This window comes from Staurois parvus, unplaced genomic scaffold (assembly GCF_062004578.1).
Source record: "Staurois parvus isolate SC_StPar_1 unplaced genomic scaffold, SC_StPar_1.0 ptg000376l, whole genome shotgun sequence".
Taxonomy (NCBI): Eukaryota; Metazoa; Chordata; class Amphibia; order Anura; family Ranidae; genus Staurois; species Staurois parvus.
The window spans coordinates 2,222,880-2,239,268 of NW_028318172.1; the positions used below are offsets into that span (position 1 = coordinate 2,222,880).

At 39.6% G+C, this 16,389-nt stretch overlaps 1 protein-coding gene across 2 annotated transcripts in view; it reads left to right on the forward strand.

Moving 5' to 3' along the window:
- LOC149456098 (coiled-coil domain-containing protein 150-like) overlaps positions 1 to 16,027 on the forward strand; it is a 65,311-nt gene extending 49,284 nt beyond the window's left edge. For both annotated transcript variants that reach the window (XM_089685479.1, XM_089685478.1), the window contains 6 exons: positions 3,039 to 3,208; positions 3,299 to 3,425; positions 6,931 to 7,122; positions 10,567 to 10,635; positions 10,756 to 10,902; positions 15,545 to 16,027. In XM_089685479.1, coding sequence (XP_089541605.1) covers positions 3,039 to 3,208; positions 3,299 to 3,425; positions 6,931 to 7,122; positions 10,567 to 10,635; positions 10,756 to 10,902; positions 15,545 to 15,664 — 825 coding nt within the window. In that variant the 3' untranslated portion in view covers positions 15,665 to 16,027. The remainder of the gene's footprint in view (positions 1 to 3,038; positions 3,209 to 3,298; positions 3,426 to 6,930; positions 7,123 to 10,566; positions 10,636 to 10,755; positions 10,903 to 15,544) is intronic.
- The last annotated feature ends 362 nt before the right edge of the window (positions 16,028 to 16,389 follow it).

Sequence of the window (16,389 nt, forward strand, 5' to 3'; positions counted from 1 at the left end):
TGACTATGCAATTACCAGCTGATATAGTGCAGTGGCGAATAGCAAAAAATGGCCTGGTCAGTAAGGGAGAAAACCTTCTGGGCTTGAAGTGGTTAAATGGTTTGTGTGAAAGCTAGTGTCTACAAACAATGGTATATATAGTGGAATTTTTATTATTTATTTTTATGCCAGTAATGGCGGCTATCAGCAACTTATAGTGGGACTGAGATAGTGTGGTGGGCAATCTGACACTAACTGACACTTTGTGGAAACTGACTAACTGCCACTGACATCTCCATTGACACTAATACAGTGATCAGTGCTAATAATATACACTGTCACTGTTCTAATGGCACTTGCTGGGAAGGGATTAACATCTAGGGGCAAGCAAGGAGGTAACTGTTTGCATAACAATGTGTAGTATGTGCTGCTTTTTACTACAGGTCGATTTGTTTAAGAAACAAAGCAATCGCTCCCTCTATATAGAGCCCTGTGGTGTTTGTCAACACAGGGCTCTGGGCTGTGATTCGACACAGCCGATCAGCAGGTCCTAGCCATGAATCATTGACCGGGGTCTGCTGACAAATTCTCACTGTGTCAAATCACAGGAGAGTAGGCGGATGGGGGTGTGTGTGCTCCTGAAACTCAGAAACAGGCAGCGACGTACAGGTACGTTGATGTGCCCGTAGGACCCGCCCTGCAGCAGTATATGGACTGTGGCGGGTCAGCAAGCAGTTAAAGGAATGCTAAAGGTTTTTTTTTAATATAGATTTATTTCTTTATTAATTTGATTACACAAAAATAGTTTACAAGTTTATTTTTTAAATCAGGTACCGTATATACTCGAGTATAAGCCGACCCGAATATAAGCCGAGGTACCTAATTTTACCACAAAAAACTGGGAAAAACTATTGACTCGAGTATAAGCCGAGGGTGGGAACACCAGTGGGAAGAATCGTGCCTCATCATTGGTGTCAGTGGGAGGAATAGTGCCCCATCATTGGTGTCAGTGGGAGGAATAGTGCCCCATCATTGGTATCAGTGGGAGGAATAGTGCCCCATCATTGGTATCAGTGGGAGGAATAGTGCCCCATCATTGGTGTCAGTGGGAGGAATAGTGCCCCATCATTGGTGTCAGCGGGAGGAATAGTGCCCCATCGTTGGTGTCAGTGGGAGGAATAGCGCCCCATCATTGGTGTCAGTGGGAGGAATAGCGCCCCATCATTGGTGTCAGTGGGAGGAATAGTGCCCCATCATTGGTATCAGTGGCAGGAATAGTGCCCCATCATTAGTATCAGTGGGGGGAAGAGCACCCCATTATTGGTGTCAGTGGAATAGTGCCCCATCTTTGGTGTCAGTGGGAGGAATAGTGTCCCATCATTGGTGTCAGTGGGAGGAATAGTGTCCCAACATTGGTGTCAGTGGGAGGAATAGTATCCCATCATTGGTGTCAGTGGGGGGTGGAGGAATAGTGCCCCATTGTTGGTGTCAGTGGGGGGGAGGAAAAGTGCCCCATCGTTGGTGTCAGTGGGGGGGAGGAATAGTATCCCATAATTGGTGTCAGTGGGGGGTGGAATAGTGCTCCATGATTGGTGTCAGTAGGGGGTGGAATAGTGCCCCATCATTGGTGTCAGTGGGGGGGGGGAGGAATAGTGCCCAATCGTTGGTGTCAGTGGGGGGGAGGAAAAGTGCCCCATCGTTGGTGTCAGTGGGAGGAATAATGCCCCATCATTGGTATCAGTGACACCAATGATGGGGCACTATTCCTCCCACTGACACTTGCTGACCCCTGTTCCAGTATGGTGCTGCTGCAGCCAGCATATGTGGTTGCAGCAGCACCTAAGCACGGCACACTTACCTGCATCTCCTTCACTCGATTTTCGCGGGGCCGCTCAGCTCCGCCTCCTCGCCGGTGATTGGCCGCCTGTGTGCCTTTCCTGAGCTACAGTTCTGGCGGCCAATCACCGGTGAGAAGACGGAGCCGAGCAGCCGCGCGAACATCCAGTGGACGAACCGAATGAAGGAGCAGCCGCGCTTCCTGGACCGGATTGTCGTGGGACCGGAGCCAGGTAAGAGACAGCAGCCCCCTGCAGACGTTGACTCGAGTATAAGCCGAGGGGGCCGTTTTTCAGCACAAAAAATGTGCTGAAAAACTCGGCTTATACTCGAGTATATACGGTAAATATGAAAATAAAAATAAACTGGCTGACTCAGAGGAGGGACACACTCCTCATTCTTGCAAAGACGGCAAAAAAGGTTTCTTAAAATGGTATTATACCCATAACCTAACATTTAATATATTTCAGCTTGCCAATCATTAGATGTTGTGGCTGCATTAAGGGTTTTTTTTTTTTTACGCTTTGTTTCCCTGTATTTTCACCTGGTGATCTGGCCAGTAACACATCTGCTGTATTAGCGTGCACCCATTTTGGATGAAGGAGCACAAGTCCTTTGGACAGCAGCATTGTCAGTCTGAGGGTAGTGTTAGATGGACTAACAGATTTAGGTACGCTGACAAATTGAAGCCAAACTCCAGCTAAGACTTTTTAAGCAGTTACAACAACATTTTGTTCTGATCATTGTAGGCATCCCTTTCGGTGTAAAATGGTTTGTCTCAGCCCCCTAACTGCTACATCTGCAGGACATCCTGTTCTGTTGAAAAACAATAGACTTACTGGCAAGATCACCAGGTGAAAATAAAGGAAAGTCTAAAAATTAATGCAGGCATCATGTCTAAAACTAGTAAGCTGCAATAAAATAAATGTTTACTTTTGGGTTTAATACCGCTTTAGTTCCAAGAAGCACATAGGCAGTGCTGGGGGTTCCTTATTAGAAAGTTTAGCATGCTTTATAAACAGTGTCATGTACACACCCTGTAAAAGTGTGTGTTTTAGAAATTAAAGATTTTAAACTTGTTACAAAAAAACTTATAATATTTCAAACAAATTTTAAATACCTGAACAAAATGATTATTGTTTCCCTTGTAAATAAACAATTTCTATTGTTTGTCCTTATCCATTTCATGTTGTCAGACGTATGCCTTCCTTTTCTTCAAACAGATAGAACCTCTTCAAAGATCCATAGAAATTGCATGGGAGGATAACCGAAAACTATCCCGTGCTATGGATCAGGCTATTCAGAGAAATGCCCTTTTACAGCACTGTGTAGAGGAACTGGAAGAGAGGCTCCAAAACAAAGAGGCACAGGAAAAGCAGTTACTTCAAATGAAGTAATATCTTAATCTTTAACAGAATCAAACATACATCATCTACTGTATATTGAGCCCAATAATGTATTTTTTATTGTTTTTTTTCTTTAGGACACAAGCTGAAGAAGAAGTTAGAATGAAGGATCAACTATTAGAGGAACGCGTGACATCTTTAAGCAAACAGCATCAATTGGAGAGCAAAGAGGCAAGAAAGACTGCACGAAAAGAGGCAGCAGAGGTGATAGAGTCATATAATATCACTTCTAGCATTGTACAGTACCACTTGTAAAGATTTTTAGAAGAATTATAAATATAAAGAAAAAAGGAGAAGAAACTTGGCATTGGATACAAGGGGATTTACAATTCTATCCTCACCATATATAAAGTTGTTGTGTCCTGAGAATGTCAATTTTGTTTTTATCAAATAATACATCAGCGACTGAAGATTTACAAGAAAATTATTTTGGGCTGCTGGATAAATACCCACCTAGGAAGGTGAAGTCAATGTAAAATATATAAATTGCATATAGCGTGATATTTTTCAATATGTTAATAATTAAATCAAATAATCATTCTATTATCAAATTTCATGTGAGCGTGATTATTTGATTTAATTATTAACAGATATCACACTATATGCGATTTATATACAGTTGCAAGAAAAAGTATGTGAACCCCTTGGAATTACGTGGAGTTTTGCATGAATTGGGCATAAAATGTGCTCTGAACGTCATCTAAGTCACAACAATAGAAGAACACAGTCTGCTGAACATAATACTACACAAACATTAGATGTTGCCATGGTTTAATTGCACATAACATGTAAACATTCACAGTGCAGGGAGGAAAAAGTATGTGAGGCCCTAGCTTAATGACTTCTCCCAGAACTAGTTGGAGCCAGGAGTGAGCCAACCTTGACTCCAATCAGTGTGATGATATTGGATGTGTTGCTGACAGCTGTCCTGCCCTTAAAAAACACACACCTGTTTTGGGTTTACTGGTTTCAAGAAGCACTGTCTGATGTGAACCATGCCTCGCAGAAAAGAGCTCTCAGAAGACCTACGATCAAGAATTGTTGACTTGCATGAAGCTGGAAAGGGTTACAAAAGTATCTCTAAAAGCCTTGATATTCATGTGTCCACGGTAAGACAGACTGTCTACAAATGGAGAAAGTTTAGCACTGTTTCTTCTCTCCCTAATCGTGGTCGTCCTGTAAAAAGTACTGCAAGAGCACAGCGCAGAATGCTGCATGAGGTAAAGAAGAATAACAGAGTGTCAGCTAAAGACCTACAGAAATCTCTGGCACATGTTAACATTTTTGTTGACACATCTACAATAAGGAAAACATTAAACAAAGAATGGAGTACATGGGAGGACGCCACGGAGGAAGCCATTGCTGTCCAAAAAGAATATTGCAGCACGTTTGAAGTTTGCAAAAGAGCACCTGGATGTTCCACAGCACTACTGGCAAAATATACTGTGGACAGATGAAACCAAGATTGAGTTGTTTGGGAAGAACACACAACACTATGTGTGGAGAAAAAAAGGCACAGCACACCAACATCAAAACCTCATCCCCACTGTAAAACATGGCGGAGGGAGCATCATGGTTTGGGGCTGCTTTGCTGCCTCAGGGCCTGGACGGATTGTTGTCATTGATGGGAAAATTAATTCCATAGTTTATCAAGACATTTTTCAGGAAAACGTATGACCATCTGTCCGCCAACTGAAGCTCCGCAGAGGATGGGTGATGCAACAGGACAATGAACCAAAGCATACAAGTAATTCAACAAAACAATGGCTGCAACAGCACAGAATACGCCTTCTGGAGTGGCCCAGTCAGAGTCCTGACCTCAACCCGATTGAAATGCTGTGGCATGACCTTAAGAGAGCGATTCACACCAGACATCCCAAGAATATTGCTACACTGAAACAGTTTTGTGAAGAGGAGTGGTCCAAAATGACTCCAGATCGTTGTGCAGGTCTGATCTGCAACTACAGGAAACGTTTGGTTGAGGTTATTGCTGCCAAAAGGAGGGTCAACCAGTTATTAAGTCCAAAGGTTCACATACTTTTTCCTCCCTGCACTGTGAATGTTTACATGTTATGTGCAATTAAACCATGGAAACATCTAATGTTTGTGTTGTATTATGTTCAGCAGACTGTGTTCTTCTATTGCTGTGACTTAGCTGACGTTCAGAGCACATTTTATGCCCAATTCATGCAAAACTCCACGTAATCCCAAGGGGTTCACATACTTTTTCTTGCAACTGTACAGTATGTTACATGGTGAAAGAAAGACATGTTGGAGTCATATTGGATATTTGGGAATGGAATGTTTCCTGTGATTGTGTTGAACTTTAAAAATGTTTATATATAGACTCCCTGAATACAACTCAACCCTTTTGAAATTGCAGGTATCAGATAAAGGCAGATAAAACCCGTTCTTGGGACAAATTCTGTTTTATCGCTTCTTTGTCTGCCCTATAGCAGTAATACTGCTACAGGGCAGCCTGGGTGTGCAAAATCACATGTATATATACACGTGATTCTGCATTTCCAGGAAATGGCTATTCGCAGCCTCTGCTGTCAATCACCGGGTCCCGGTCGGTGATTACTCGCTGACACCCGTTGATAGAGGAGCATTACAGACGGAGGAAGAGAACTGTAAATAAACAATACAGTTCTCTCCCCTGTCAGCTCTCAGCAGAGCCATGCAAAGCAGTGTGCTTACATTGAAGCGCACACACAGCACACAGTTAACCCTTTGATTGCCCCACATGTTAACCCCTTCCTGCCTAGTGCCATTAGTACAGTATCAGTGCTTTTATTAGCACTGATCACTGTATTGATGTCAGTGGCACCAAGTCAGTTCCCCCCAGTGTCAGATTGGCCACCACAGTCCTGCTATAAGTCGCTGATCGCCGCCATTACTAGTAAAAATAACAAATAAAAGAAAAATCACAGTATATATACCGCCATTTGTAAACACTATAACTTTCACGTAAACCAATTAATTTACACGTATTGGGTTTTTTTTTTAGCAAAGACATGTAGCAGAAAACATTTTGGCCTAAATTTATGCCGAAATTTGATTATTTAAATTTTTTTACTAGACATGTTTAATAGCAAAAAGTAAAAAATATTGTTTTTTTCCTCAAAATTGTCTGTCTTTTCTTTTTTATAGTGCAAATAATAAACCGCATAGGCAATCAAATATCACCAAAAGAAAGCTCTATTCGTGGGAAAATTCGTGTAGCATTGCATGACCGCGCAATTGTCAAAGTAACACAGTGCCATAATGCAAAAAATGGCCTGATCAGGAAGGGGGGTAAATCCTCTGGTGGTTAATGGCGATCTAACATCTGCTTAATTTAAAATATCTCCTCATGTTACATGTTATATCTCAGCAATTGTCCCACAAAGATGTTTACTTGTTTGACATACAGATAGCCACTAGGGAGAACATGTCAATATGGAGTTGCACACAATAAGCTGTAGGTCAAACAAAATTAATTTTTGAATAAAAATTGCAATACCAGGTTAAATTGTGTGATCGTTGATACACTAAATAATTTATGAAAGTAAAGTCCTTAGAATATGTCAGATATTATAACCCTTCAGAATGGACTTAGAATTTAGATCAATGTATCTTTAAAATAGAAATCAGATGAACAGTAGTGGTAGATCTATACCCGAAAGAAGATCTGATGGCTGGCTTCATTCTTTTCTTTTACTCACAGCTAAAGAAAGCACTAGATAATGCCACAGCAAAATCCGCAGAGCTCTCACGGACAAACAGAGAGCTGAGAGCGCGGGAATCCATGCTACAAAAAGAGATTCTGCAACAGAAGGACATTGTATGTGGACTTAAAACACAGCTCAGATGTTACATGGAAAGCAAAGGGGCCAGAAAAGAAGCAGAAAGAATACAAGTGAGTTAAAATTAGACAAATACTTCCTACTTCTAGGTATGTGGCTCCTGTAACTCACTACCCTTTTTTTCTTGAGACAACATTGGAGCTTGTTGATTGGAACAGGGCTGTCACCTGGGGTTGGGAGTGAGTCAGCTTTGTTTAACCCCTTCGTGCCTAAGGGTAAAACAAATCTTAACACCTAAGCACAATTTTGCAACGTTGACATATGTTAGCAAAACCGTACATATCATCACAACTACTTTGTGCATGCAGGTGGATTATACCTTGTTTTGTTCAGGACAAATTGGACTTTCATTTGGAGGCAAATGGTAATGGATATTGCCTGATTTTGTTTTTTTGTTTTTTTTATTACCAAAGGAAAACTTACCCAAAATAGTAAAAAAACATGGTTTTTATGCTGCCACTAACTGACACTGATACTAATCTGAAAATTTAAAAAAAAAATGTACCCTGGCCTTGACCTTTGACCCTGACCCTGACCTTGACCTTTACCCAAACACTAACCCTGACACAGACCTAGCTCAAACCTTGATCTAGGTATTTTTGTTTATTTTTTTATTACACACACTTTTTTTTTTTTCTCTCTGAAGGACAGAGAGAGATACAATGTATCTCTCTCCTCCATTCAGAGAGAGAAAACAAGGGGAGTGGGCTTCAGAGGGATTGATCACTGTGATAGGCAATCAGGTGACCAGGAATCGGAAGTTCCAGGTCCCAATTGTTAGAACGGGACCCGAGTCTCAGTGATATCCCAGTCTTTGTGCTGGAAGCACGCAATGCAGCGCACTCCCAGCAGAAAGACAGGTACGCAAATTAGCAGCCCAACATAAAAAAGCCCAGTTCTGTGGGGCTGATAATTTGCATGCGGTCAGCGTCAAGGGGTTAAGCTAAGGCTGGGATCGATTTAAAGCTTACACATGGCTCCTCATGCTTATAGGAACATAGGATGAAAGAGCAATTGCACACCAAATATTCCAGCGTTCACTAAAACTATATCTTAATCATATAGTACGGGATACAATAATTTATTCTTAGACCTTGGTTATATGCCTCTACCTTTTAGGTATATGGCACCGTCCTTAGGTAAGGGATCCCTTCTCCTTTTGGAAAATAATTTTTTCTTATTTTAACTCCTTTTTCCATGCCTTCCTTGATCAAGATCTAACTGCTTATCGCTTTATGACTCAGTAGCAGTTTCCGTATCAGTTACCTCAATGTACATTTTGGGGAACCGGACCCTGTAGCAGCAGTGCTGACCTGTAATATTTGCTCTGGGCACTGGATCCTGCGTTCGGTGCACATGCTGGTACATGGCATCAATCAGTAGCCCTACTTTGGGAGAAAGAGGTTAAGCACCTGGGTGTGCTTCATCTTCTGTATGGTATTGTCAACAGATGGTTCATGTTGAGATCCTGATGCAGGTACTCTTTTATGGGGATAGAGTATGTCTGGAGGCCTTTGCGGGACCTGATCTCCTGGAGTTAGATCATTCTATGGCTGATCTGAAGCCTCCTGATGAGGTTTCTCCTGATCCTTTTCTTTGGTTCTGGCCCTTCTCAGGTGAACATTTTTAGCTGTTTGGCTAAGGATCCTGCCCCTTGTTCCACAGCTGTCAGGCCCCAGAGATATTTTTGGGTGTTTTAGTGACTGGGTCTTGCTCATCCTCCTACTCTTCTGGTGTTTAAATGTACCATTTTGGGATCACAATATGCCTCCCAAGCACCCCCCTTCCTTAATTAGTCAGGCTGACTTCAGGTTTGATACCTCCAAGGTGTGTCCATTCTCAAGTGAATCTTGAGCCTTTAGAACCATTTAATGTTGAAAATGTAAACTAATGCACTTGGGAGCTAAAAATATGCATGCAAGTTACACACTGAAGAGAAGACCCTCTCGGCAAATTGAAGATGGAAAAGGATCTGAGGGTCGTAACAGATTCAGCAATAGCATGCAAAGCCAAGCTTCAACATTTTGTTTATGGGTACAGTGTTGCATGACTGCGTAATTGTCATTCAAAGTGCGACAACACTGAAAGCTGAAAATTGGCCTGGGCAGGAAGAGGGTAAAAGTGCCCGGTATTGTAGTGGTTAAAATGGAACTTCACTCTATCAATCAACACTGACTATTTTGAATCCTTATGTTGCTAGCATTAGTAAATAGGTAGGTATATCATATTGACTTGTGATAAACAGTTTTTTTTACAATTCTTTAGTTACTTTCTGGTTTCCATGCCTAGGTAAATGGTGTCATACATCCCAGGAGTCTTCAGGAGGGGTTTTCTCAGCTAAGCCCACCACACTGACTGCATGCCTGAGCTAAAGGCAGATGAATTCCAGGAAGTAAATGCTACATGAATCATCTGCACTTACTCAAGATGACCACAGTCGAAAATGTTAGGGGGCATTTTTCAAAGTGATTTCTCAGCAAAACAAAGCATTAGATATTTATATTATAGTATATTAGAAATAAATTAAATATTGTGGTGTTCAGATACAACCTGGAAGCGGTTTGGTTTCTATGCAGAGCTGCACCAGCTTCTGCACTCTGTTTAAATAAATTAACCCTATAAAGTACACAAAATGTAAAGAAAAAAGTTTTGGGGTTTTTTTTTTAAGGGAGAACAGAGGCTTTTTCTAGTCCACATAGTCCAGTGTGAAGGGGTTCCTTAGTGACTGGGTCTTGCTCAGTTGTCTGCTGGTAACCGCTACTGACCCACGTGTCCTTACTGCTGTTTTCCCACTCCTCTGCTTAAAGGAGAAGTACAGCCAAAGCTCTTTGACCCGTGTAAGTGTCCACCATTTCTAGGTGTATTAGGCAGACCGTTATTCAAATTTGTGGTCCGTCAAAGGCTGTCAAAGTGTATTCTATTAGATCTGTAAGTGCTTTTTGTTCTTTTACAATATTCAGCAACTTTTCCAAGTCTGCAAGGTTACCACATGGTGTTCTCTCTTTGTTTTCTACCAGATGAATATTCAGGTGTCATCTGATGCCATCTTCTGACATTCGGCCTTTTAGGCAGTTTCTTGAGCTGTAGGCAGTCCTCAGTTTTCAGGTGTCTTTTTCTTGAGTCTGTTAGCCCTTGTTGTCATGCTGCCCACTCATCTATTGGACTTCTTTTAGACATCCCAACAATTTAGGAATTCCTGTGTTCCTCAATGGATGTGAACAAAACAGGATTTTTGTACTCATTTTTTCTTGGAGTCTATTGTGGGACACAAGCCCCTCCCCTTCTATGCCTTTTTTCATGTTCTTGGTCCTACTTTGTTGTACCAATCCAACAGTATAACCTGTCAGCCTGAATTCCTGTGTCCCTAAATAGACTGTAAGAAAAGGGGAGTACAAAAATATGTTTTTATGATCCCTTGTTTTGATTAATTAAAGTATGAAAACTGAAAATGAGTAATTGGGTTGCAATAGTAATCTGTTTTTATGATCACTTCATAGGAGCTAGAGGCCAGACTGAAATCCATGCAGACAGTTCAGGAGGATTATGAGAGAAAAAATAATGAACAGGTAAGAATTTTGTAGCAAGGACCGTTAGGTGAATGGAAAAATCATTTAACTTCTCTAGATGTATAAATGAAGAAAGCTTACAGTTTGCATGATGTGTAAAATGTGTCACTCCCGATGCAGTGTAGACGCATCCAAGGGTTCATGGCAGAAGTGGAAAAACTGCGTATAGAAATATCTGCAGCAGCATCTTGGAGAGCACAAGACACCTGTCAGAGCCCTACAGAGAAAAATATGAAGTCCAGAATGAAGCTGGAGGAAAGATGTGGGGTAATGAATATATTTTAAATTGTTTTACTGTATAATAAGTTAATTCATAGCACTAACAGACACTACAATATCATTTCCCTACTACAGTCCTATGTATACATGCGCTAGAGACAATCTTACAAGGAAGCTATTAACTTGTGGGTTATGTTTTGTACTAGGAAGAAAACCTGAGCATAACAAAGCTACGTTGACATGGACATAATATCACTGCATAGGAAGAGTCATTGTGATTCTAGTAATATACAGTATATTATAATTATGAGGGATAATACGCTCTCTCCTTTGACAAAGGGAATGTTATTTCTTTAATAGAAGCTAGAACAAAGGATTCAAAAGCTACAAGGAAAGAAAGCTACAGAGAGGAAATTCAGAGATATTACTGTGCACCCAGAAAGTGAGAAAAGGTGCATTTGTTTGAGTGCACTGTACATTGTGCCTCATAAAACAATTCTGGGAAATTAAAATAGGCATGCCACATAGATCGACCAACTGTAGTCAAGCTATCATTTTTCTTTTGGGTAATTTAATTATGTCAATATTACACTGATATCCACACCTACAGTATGTACATATTGCTTTATTTAAGAGTGATGTTCCTCTTTAACCAATTCAATACCGGGCAATTTTACACCTTCCTGCCCAGGCCAGTTTTCAGGTTTCAGCGCTCTCACACTTTGAATGACAATTGCGCGGTCCTACAACATTGTACCCAAACTAAAATTTAATCATTTTCTTCACACAACTAGAGCTTTCTTTTGGTGGTATTTAATCACCGCTGGGGTTTTTATTTTTTGCTAAATTAACACAAAAAGACCAAATATTTTGAAAAAAAAAAGTTTTTCTTTGTTTCTGTTATAAAAGTTTGCAAATAAATAATTGTTCTTCATAAATTTAGGCCGAGATGTATTCTGTTACATGTCTTTGGTGAAAATAACCCAAATTAGGATGTATTTTTTAGTTTGTAGGAAAGTTATAGAGTTCACAAACTATGGTATAGATCTGAATATTGATCAATCCTGAAGTACTGACAGCCAATCTAATTTCTTGAGGTCCAAGAATGTCAGAACAGTACAGATATCCCCAAATGACCCCTTTTTGCAAAGTAGACAGTCCGACGTACTTCATATGAGGCATGGCGAGTTTTTTGAAGTTGTATTTTTTTTGTCATAATTTTTCGGAAAATGAAAAAATTAAAAAAATTAGATTCACTATTTTTTTTTACATATTGTCACCAGTGCAGTACAGTGTCATCATATAACTGGCATGGCGGCGATCAGGGACACTGACTGGTGACAGTATGAAAAAATATATATATATATTTTTTTTTTTTATTTTTTTTTTTTATTATTTTTTATTAAATTTTTTTTCTTTTTTTAAGATTTTTTTTTTTCATATTTCACTATGACCAAAGTAGTACAATGTTACCATAATAACATTGTACTACCTTGGTGAAGTGATCAGTATTTGTTTGTTTTTTTGTTTTTTTTTTACACAATTTGCTTATAGCAAAGAATTACTTTGCTATAAGCAAGCATTTACCTGAATGACATGGATTCATTCAGAGTTTGTTTTTTGTTTTTTTGTGCTTAGCTGTGATTTGGCCACAGCTAATCACATGACATGTGCATGTGATTAGCTGTGACCATTCACAACTAGACACTAGTATACAATGGATGGCATGAATGAAGCCATCCATTGTATACAACTGTCATGTGACCTGCCGTGATTGGTCACAGCAGGTCACATGGTATCGGCAACGGGGCCGATACTCAGATCTGTCATCGGCCGTGTCCGAGGTACACGGCCGGTGACAGATCGCGCTGCTGTGCCACTCTGCAGGAGCGCAATCTGCGCATGTGCGGGAAGACGCCATATGGCGTCCACCCGGAACGCTGATGACATTTGCCGCCCGCCATTCGGCCATAGGGCGGGCGGCAAATGGTTAAAGCCTAATTTTTACAATGACAAAGGAGAACAACCTTTTTCATAAAAGCAGCTACTCTAGCAATATTGTAGTGGTAAGTGTCTATTTACCATTGCACACTCCATGCCAATGGTTGTCCTTAGGCCAGTTACTCTATGTTCCATGTGTTCAAACTCCCTCCAAGTTCAGTGTTGGTAGAGCCACTGTTCTTCAGTGGTCTTTCTGGGACCTAGACATGTAAAGACACTGCACTGCTAAAGAATTTAACAACAAATCCCAAAGCAGTTGTTCAAACTTACTCCGCTATAAGTTGTTATATTAAATAAAAATGCTGTTTAGAGTCATTTTAAGTCCTCATACACACTGGAGGTTTTTACAGCTGCTGTTTTTGGCTTTTAGCTTTTTTTGGCTGTAAAATACCCCCAGAACTAGTGGGTTTCTAGAGGAGTTTTTCAGCTGTAAAAACACTAATGCTGGTAAACATGGAAAACCCAGCAGACCAGCTATTTTGGGCTTTTTTTTAGCAAAAATTGTATTAATTTTTTGTGTAAAAAAATCTAAAAACACAAACGTGGCTAAACGCTAGAAAAATGCGGGAAAAACCCACGTTTTTAACGTGACTCTATACAGCTAACACTACCATTGTTTTTAAAAAGCCCAGTGTGCATGAGGACTAATGTGTAAAATAACTTTTTGTATGTATTTGTTTGTATCCATCACACCTCAATGCTCTGTTTAATTGGGCAACTATGTGGCAAATGAGGTTTAATGTTGATAAATGTAAGGTTTAGCACTTGGGGGCTAAGAATATGCATGCATCATACATACTAGGGGGGGTACAACTGGGGGAATCAATGGTGGAGAATGATCTGGGAGTTCTGGTAGATCACAAGCTTAATAATGGCAATGACAAGCTGCGGTTTCTAAAGCGAGCAAAATCTTCTTGTATTAAAAGAGGTATAGACTCCAGAGAGAGATACCATTTTACCCCTGTACAAATCATTAATAACACCTCATCTGGAATATGCAGTTCAGTTTTGGGCACCAATTCACAAAAAGAACATTGGGGAACTGGAGAAAGTACAGAGAAGGGCAACCAAACTGATACGAGGCATAGAGGAGCTCAGCTATGAGGAAAGATTAGAGGAACTGAATTTATTCTCTCTTTAGAAGAGGAGATTAAGGGGGGATATGATCAACATGTATAAATACATCAGTGGTTCATATAGTGAACTCGGTGTAGAGCTATTCACCCTGAGGTCATCACAGGGGACAAGGGGGCACTCTTTACATCTGGAGGAAAATGAATTTAATCTCCAAACACGGAAAGGTTTCTTCACAGTGAGAGCTGTGAAAATGTGGAATAGACTCCTTCAAGAGTTGGTTCTGGCCAGCTCCGTGGGTTGCTTTAAAAAATGCCTGGATTCTTTCTTAGATACACAGAATATAACTGGATACTAACATTTATAGGTAAAGTTGATCCAGGGAATATTCGATTGCCTCTTGGGGGATCAGGAGGGAATTTATTTCCCTGCAGGAGCAAATTGGATCATGCTTTGCTGGGTTTTTTTGCCTTCCTCTGGATCAACTGTGGGTATAGGATTATAACTTTTTTTTTTTTTTTAGTGGTTGCACTGAATGGAGTTTTGTCTTTTTTTCAGCCAGGCTAACTATGTAACTTGGAGTGGAGTAAGTTTGAACAGCTGCTTTGATTTTTGTCTTATTTAAAATCAGTATTTTTAGCAGCACAGTGTCTTTGAAACATATTTTTTGGTTTTAATTTTTCACATCTGGCAATACAGTAGCAATGTTTTGGGTCTTTGTTGATATGGATTATTATGGTTATGGATAATTATAGATATTTTTGATTTTTGGAAAAATAAGCATATTAATGTTGATGATGTATTTGCCACACAAACAAGTTCTTGCCTGGTTGATGTCTTGCAAAGTACTTGCAAACATCTTGGTCATATTATGGAACAACAAACTACCAATTGGTGGGATTTGGTGACCTTGAAAAAATACATTAGTGATGGCCTCATTCTGCATAGTTTTTGGGAGGTGGCCCCAATGATGTATTGAATAATACAGAATATAAGGATGGCTTGCGTTTCTCTTTTTGTGGCAGAGAACCTTCTAGTTATACACAGGAAGTGAAGATAAGAACAATCGGAAAATAAGATTGAAGCACCAAAAAAAAAAAAAAAAAAAAAAACTATTACCATATAAGGTATCACCAATGGTACAGAAAAGCTCACCGATTGTACAAGACAAGATAAACGAAACAGACAAGAAAGCCAGAGAGACTAAATAAAACTAAACACGTTAGGGATTTATAAAATAAGCAGGTATAAGTGCTGTTCAATATAGTTTTAACATGACCTAAACTTTGCTACCTACTCTGAATATACAGCCATGGCTGGGACTGACTACAGTAGATGTAGGGTTCTAACTTTTATTGCAGCAATTAAGATTGCTAAATTTTGTTACAAGATTTGTTCTCTCCAATTATGTCAATTAATTGATGACTGATCCAAGGAGCTGATCTGACTACCATATTGAAGTCTTATTTTCTTTTCCCCTGGATCAGTATTGCTAAAATGTAATAAGCTGGAGTTTTTGGAACTTATTTAGCTTTGCCTTAATAACTTACTGTACAGGTTTGCTTTCATGAATTAATAACCGTTTGTTTTATTGTAGTATTTATTCCTCCCTTAGGACATTGTTGAATATAACCTGGCAAATTTTCTTCATTTTCATCCACAATCCACCGCTGAGCACTGGGAAACAAAGCAGAAGCTTAAGTTGATTTCCAGAAATATTTTACCCAAAGAGTGAACAAAACAAGACAGATAAACCACTAAAGGTATACAGTTCTTGTATTGAAACTGGAAAAAAAATATCTTATATTGCAGTGGAAGCCTGAAATTGTATATAAAAAACAGAGAACCAATCACAAGTAGGAAAATGGCCTTTTCTTTAATGGATTACAGTTTTAAATCATGATGCTTGTCTTACTGGGTTATGAGGGGTAAAACAACAAAATTAATATGGTGGTTAAGTTTTTGCATTTGGAAAATTTTGTGGACAGGTTTTCCAGCTCCACCAATTGCATCGACTTTTAAAATTGTGTACAGAAATATTTGTATTTAAATATAATGTGGATCAGTTCTTTATTTTTGTATTAAACAAATACATTTATTTTCCTGTGTGTTATTCATGTTCATTCATTCTTTTGGTTTCTTTATAAAAATTAAAGATTATCCTGAAAAGCCACAATCCCTGTTAAAATCATAGCTATGACTATTTTACAAGCCTAGTCTTGAAAGGCCATAAATAGTTTTGGTATTGCTGTGTTAAACAGGTAATGTAAGCAAACTCAAACCTTGTACTAAAATGTTAAAAGAAAACTGTGTGCTTAAGACCAGGCACCAGATGATACATGCTGTCACTTATTTTAGTCAGAAATATCTGTTCTGTGTGCCCATCTGTCATCATTTTTGCATTGAACAGAGGTATGGTAGGTGGTCTCTAACAATCCAGGATAAGAAGGGCACATAAGA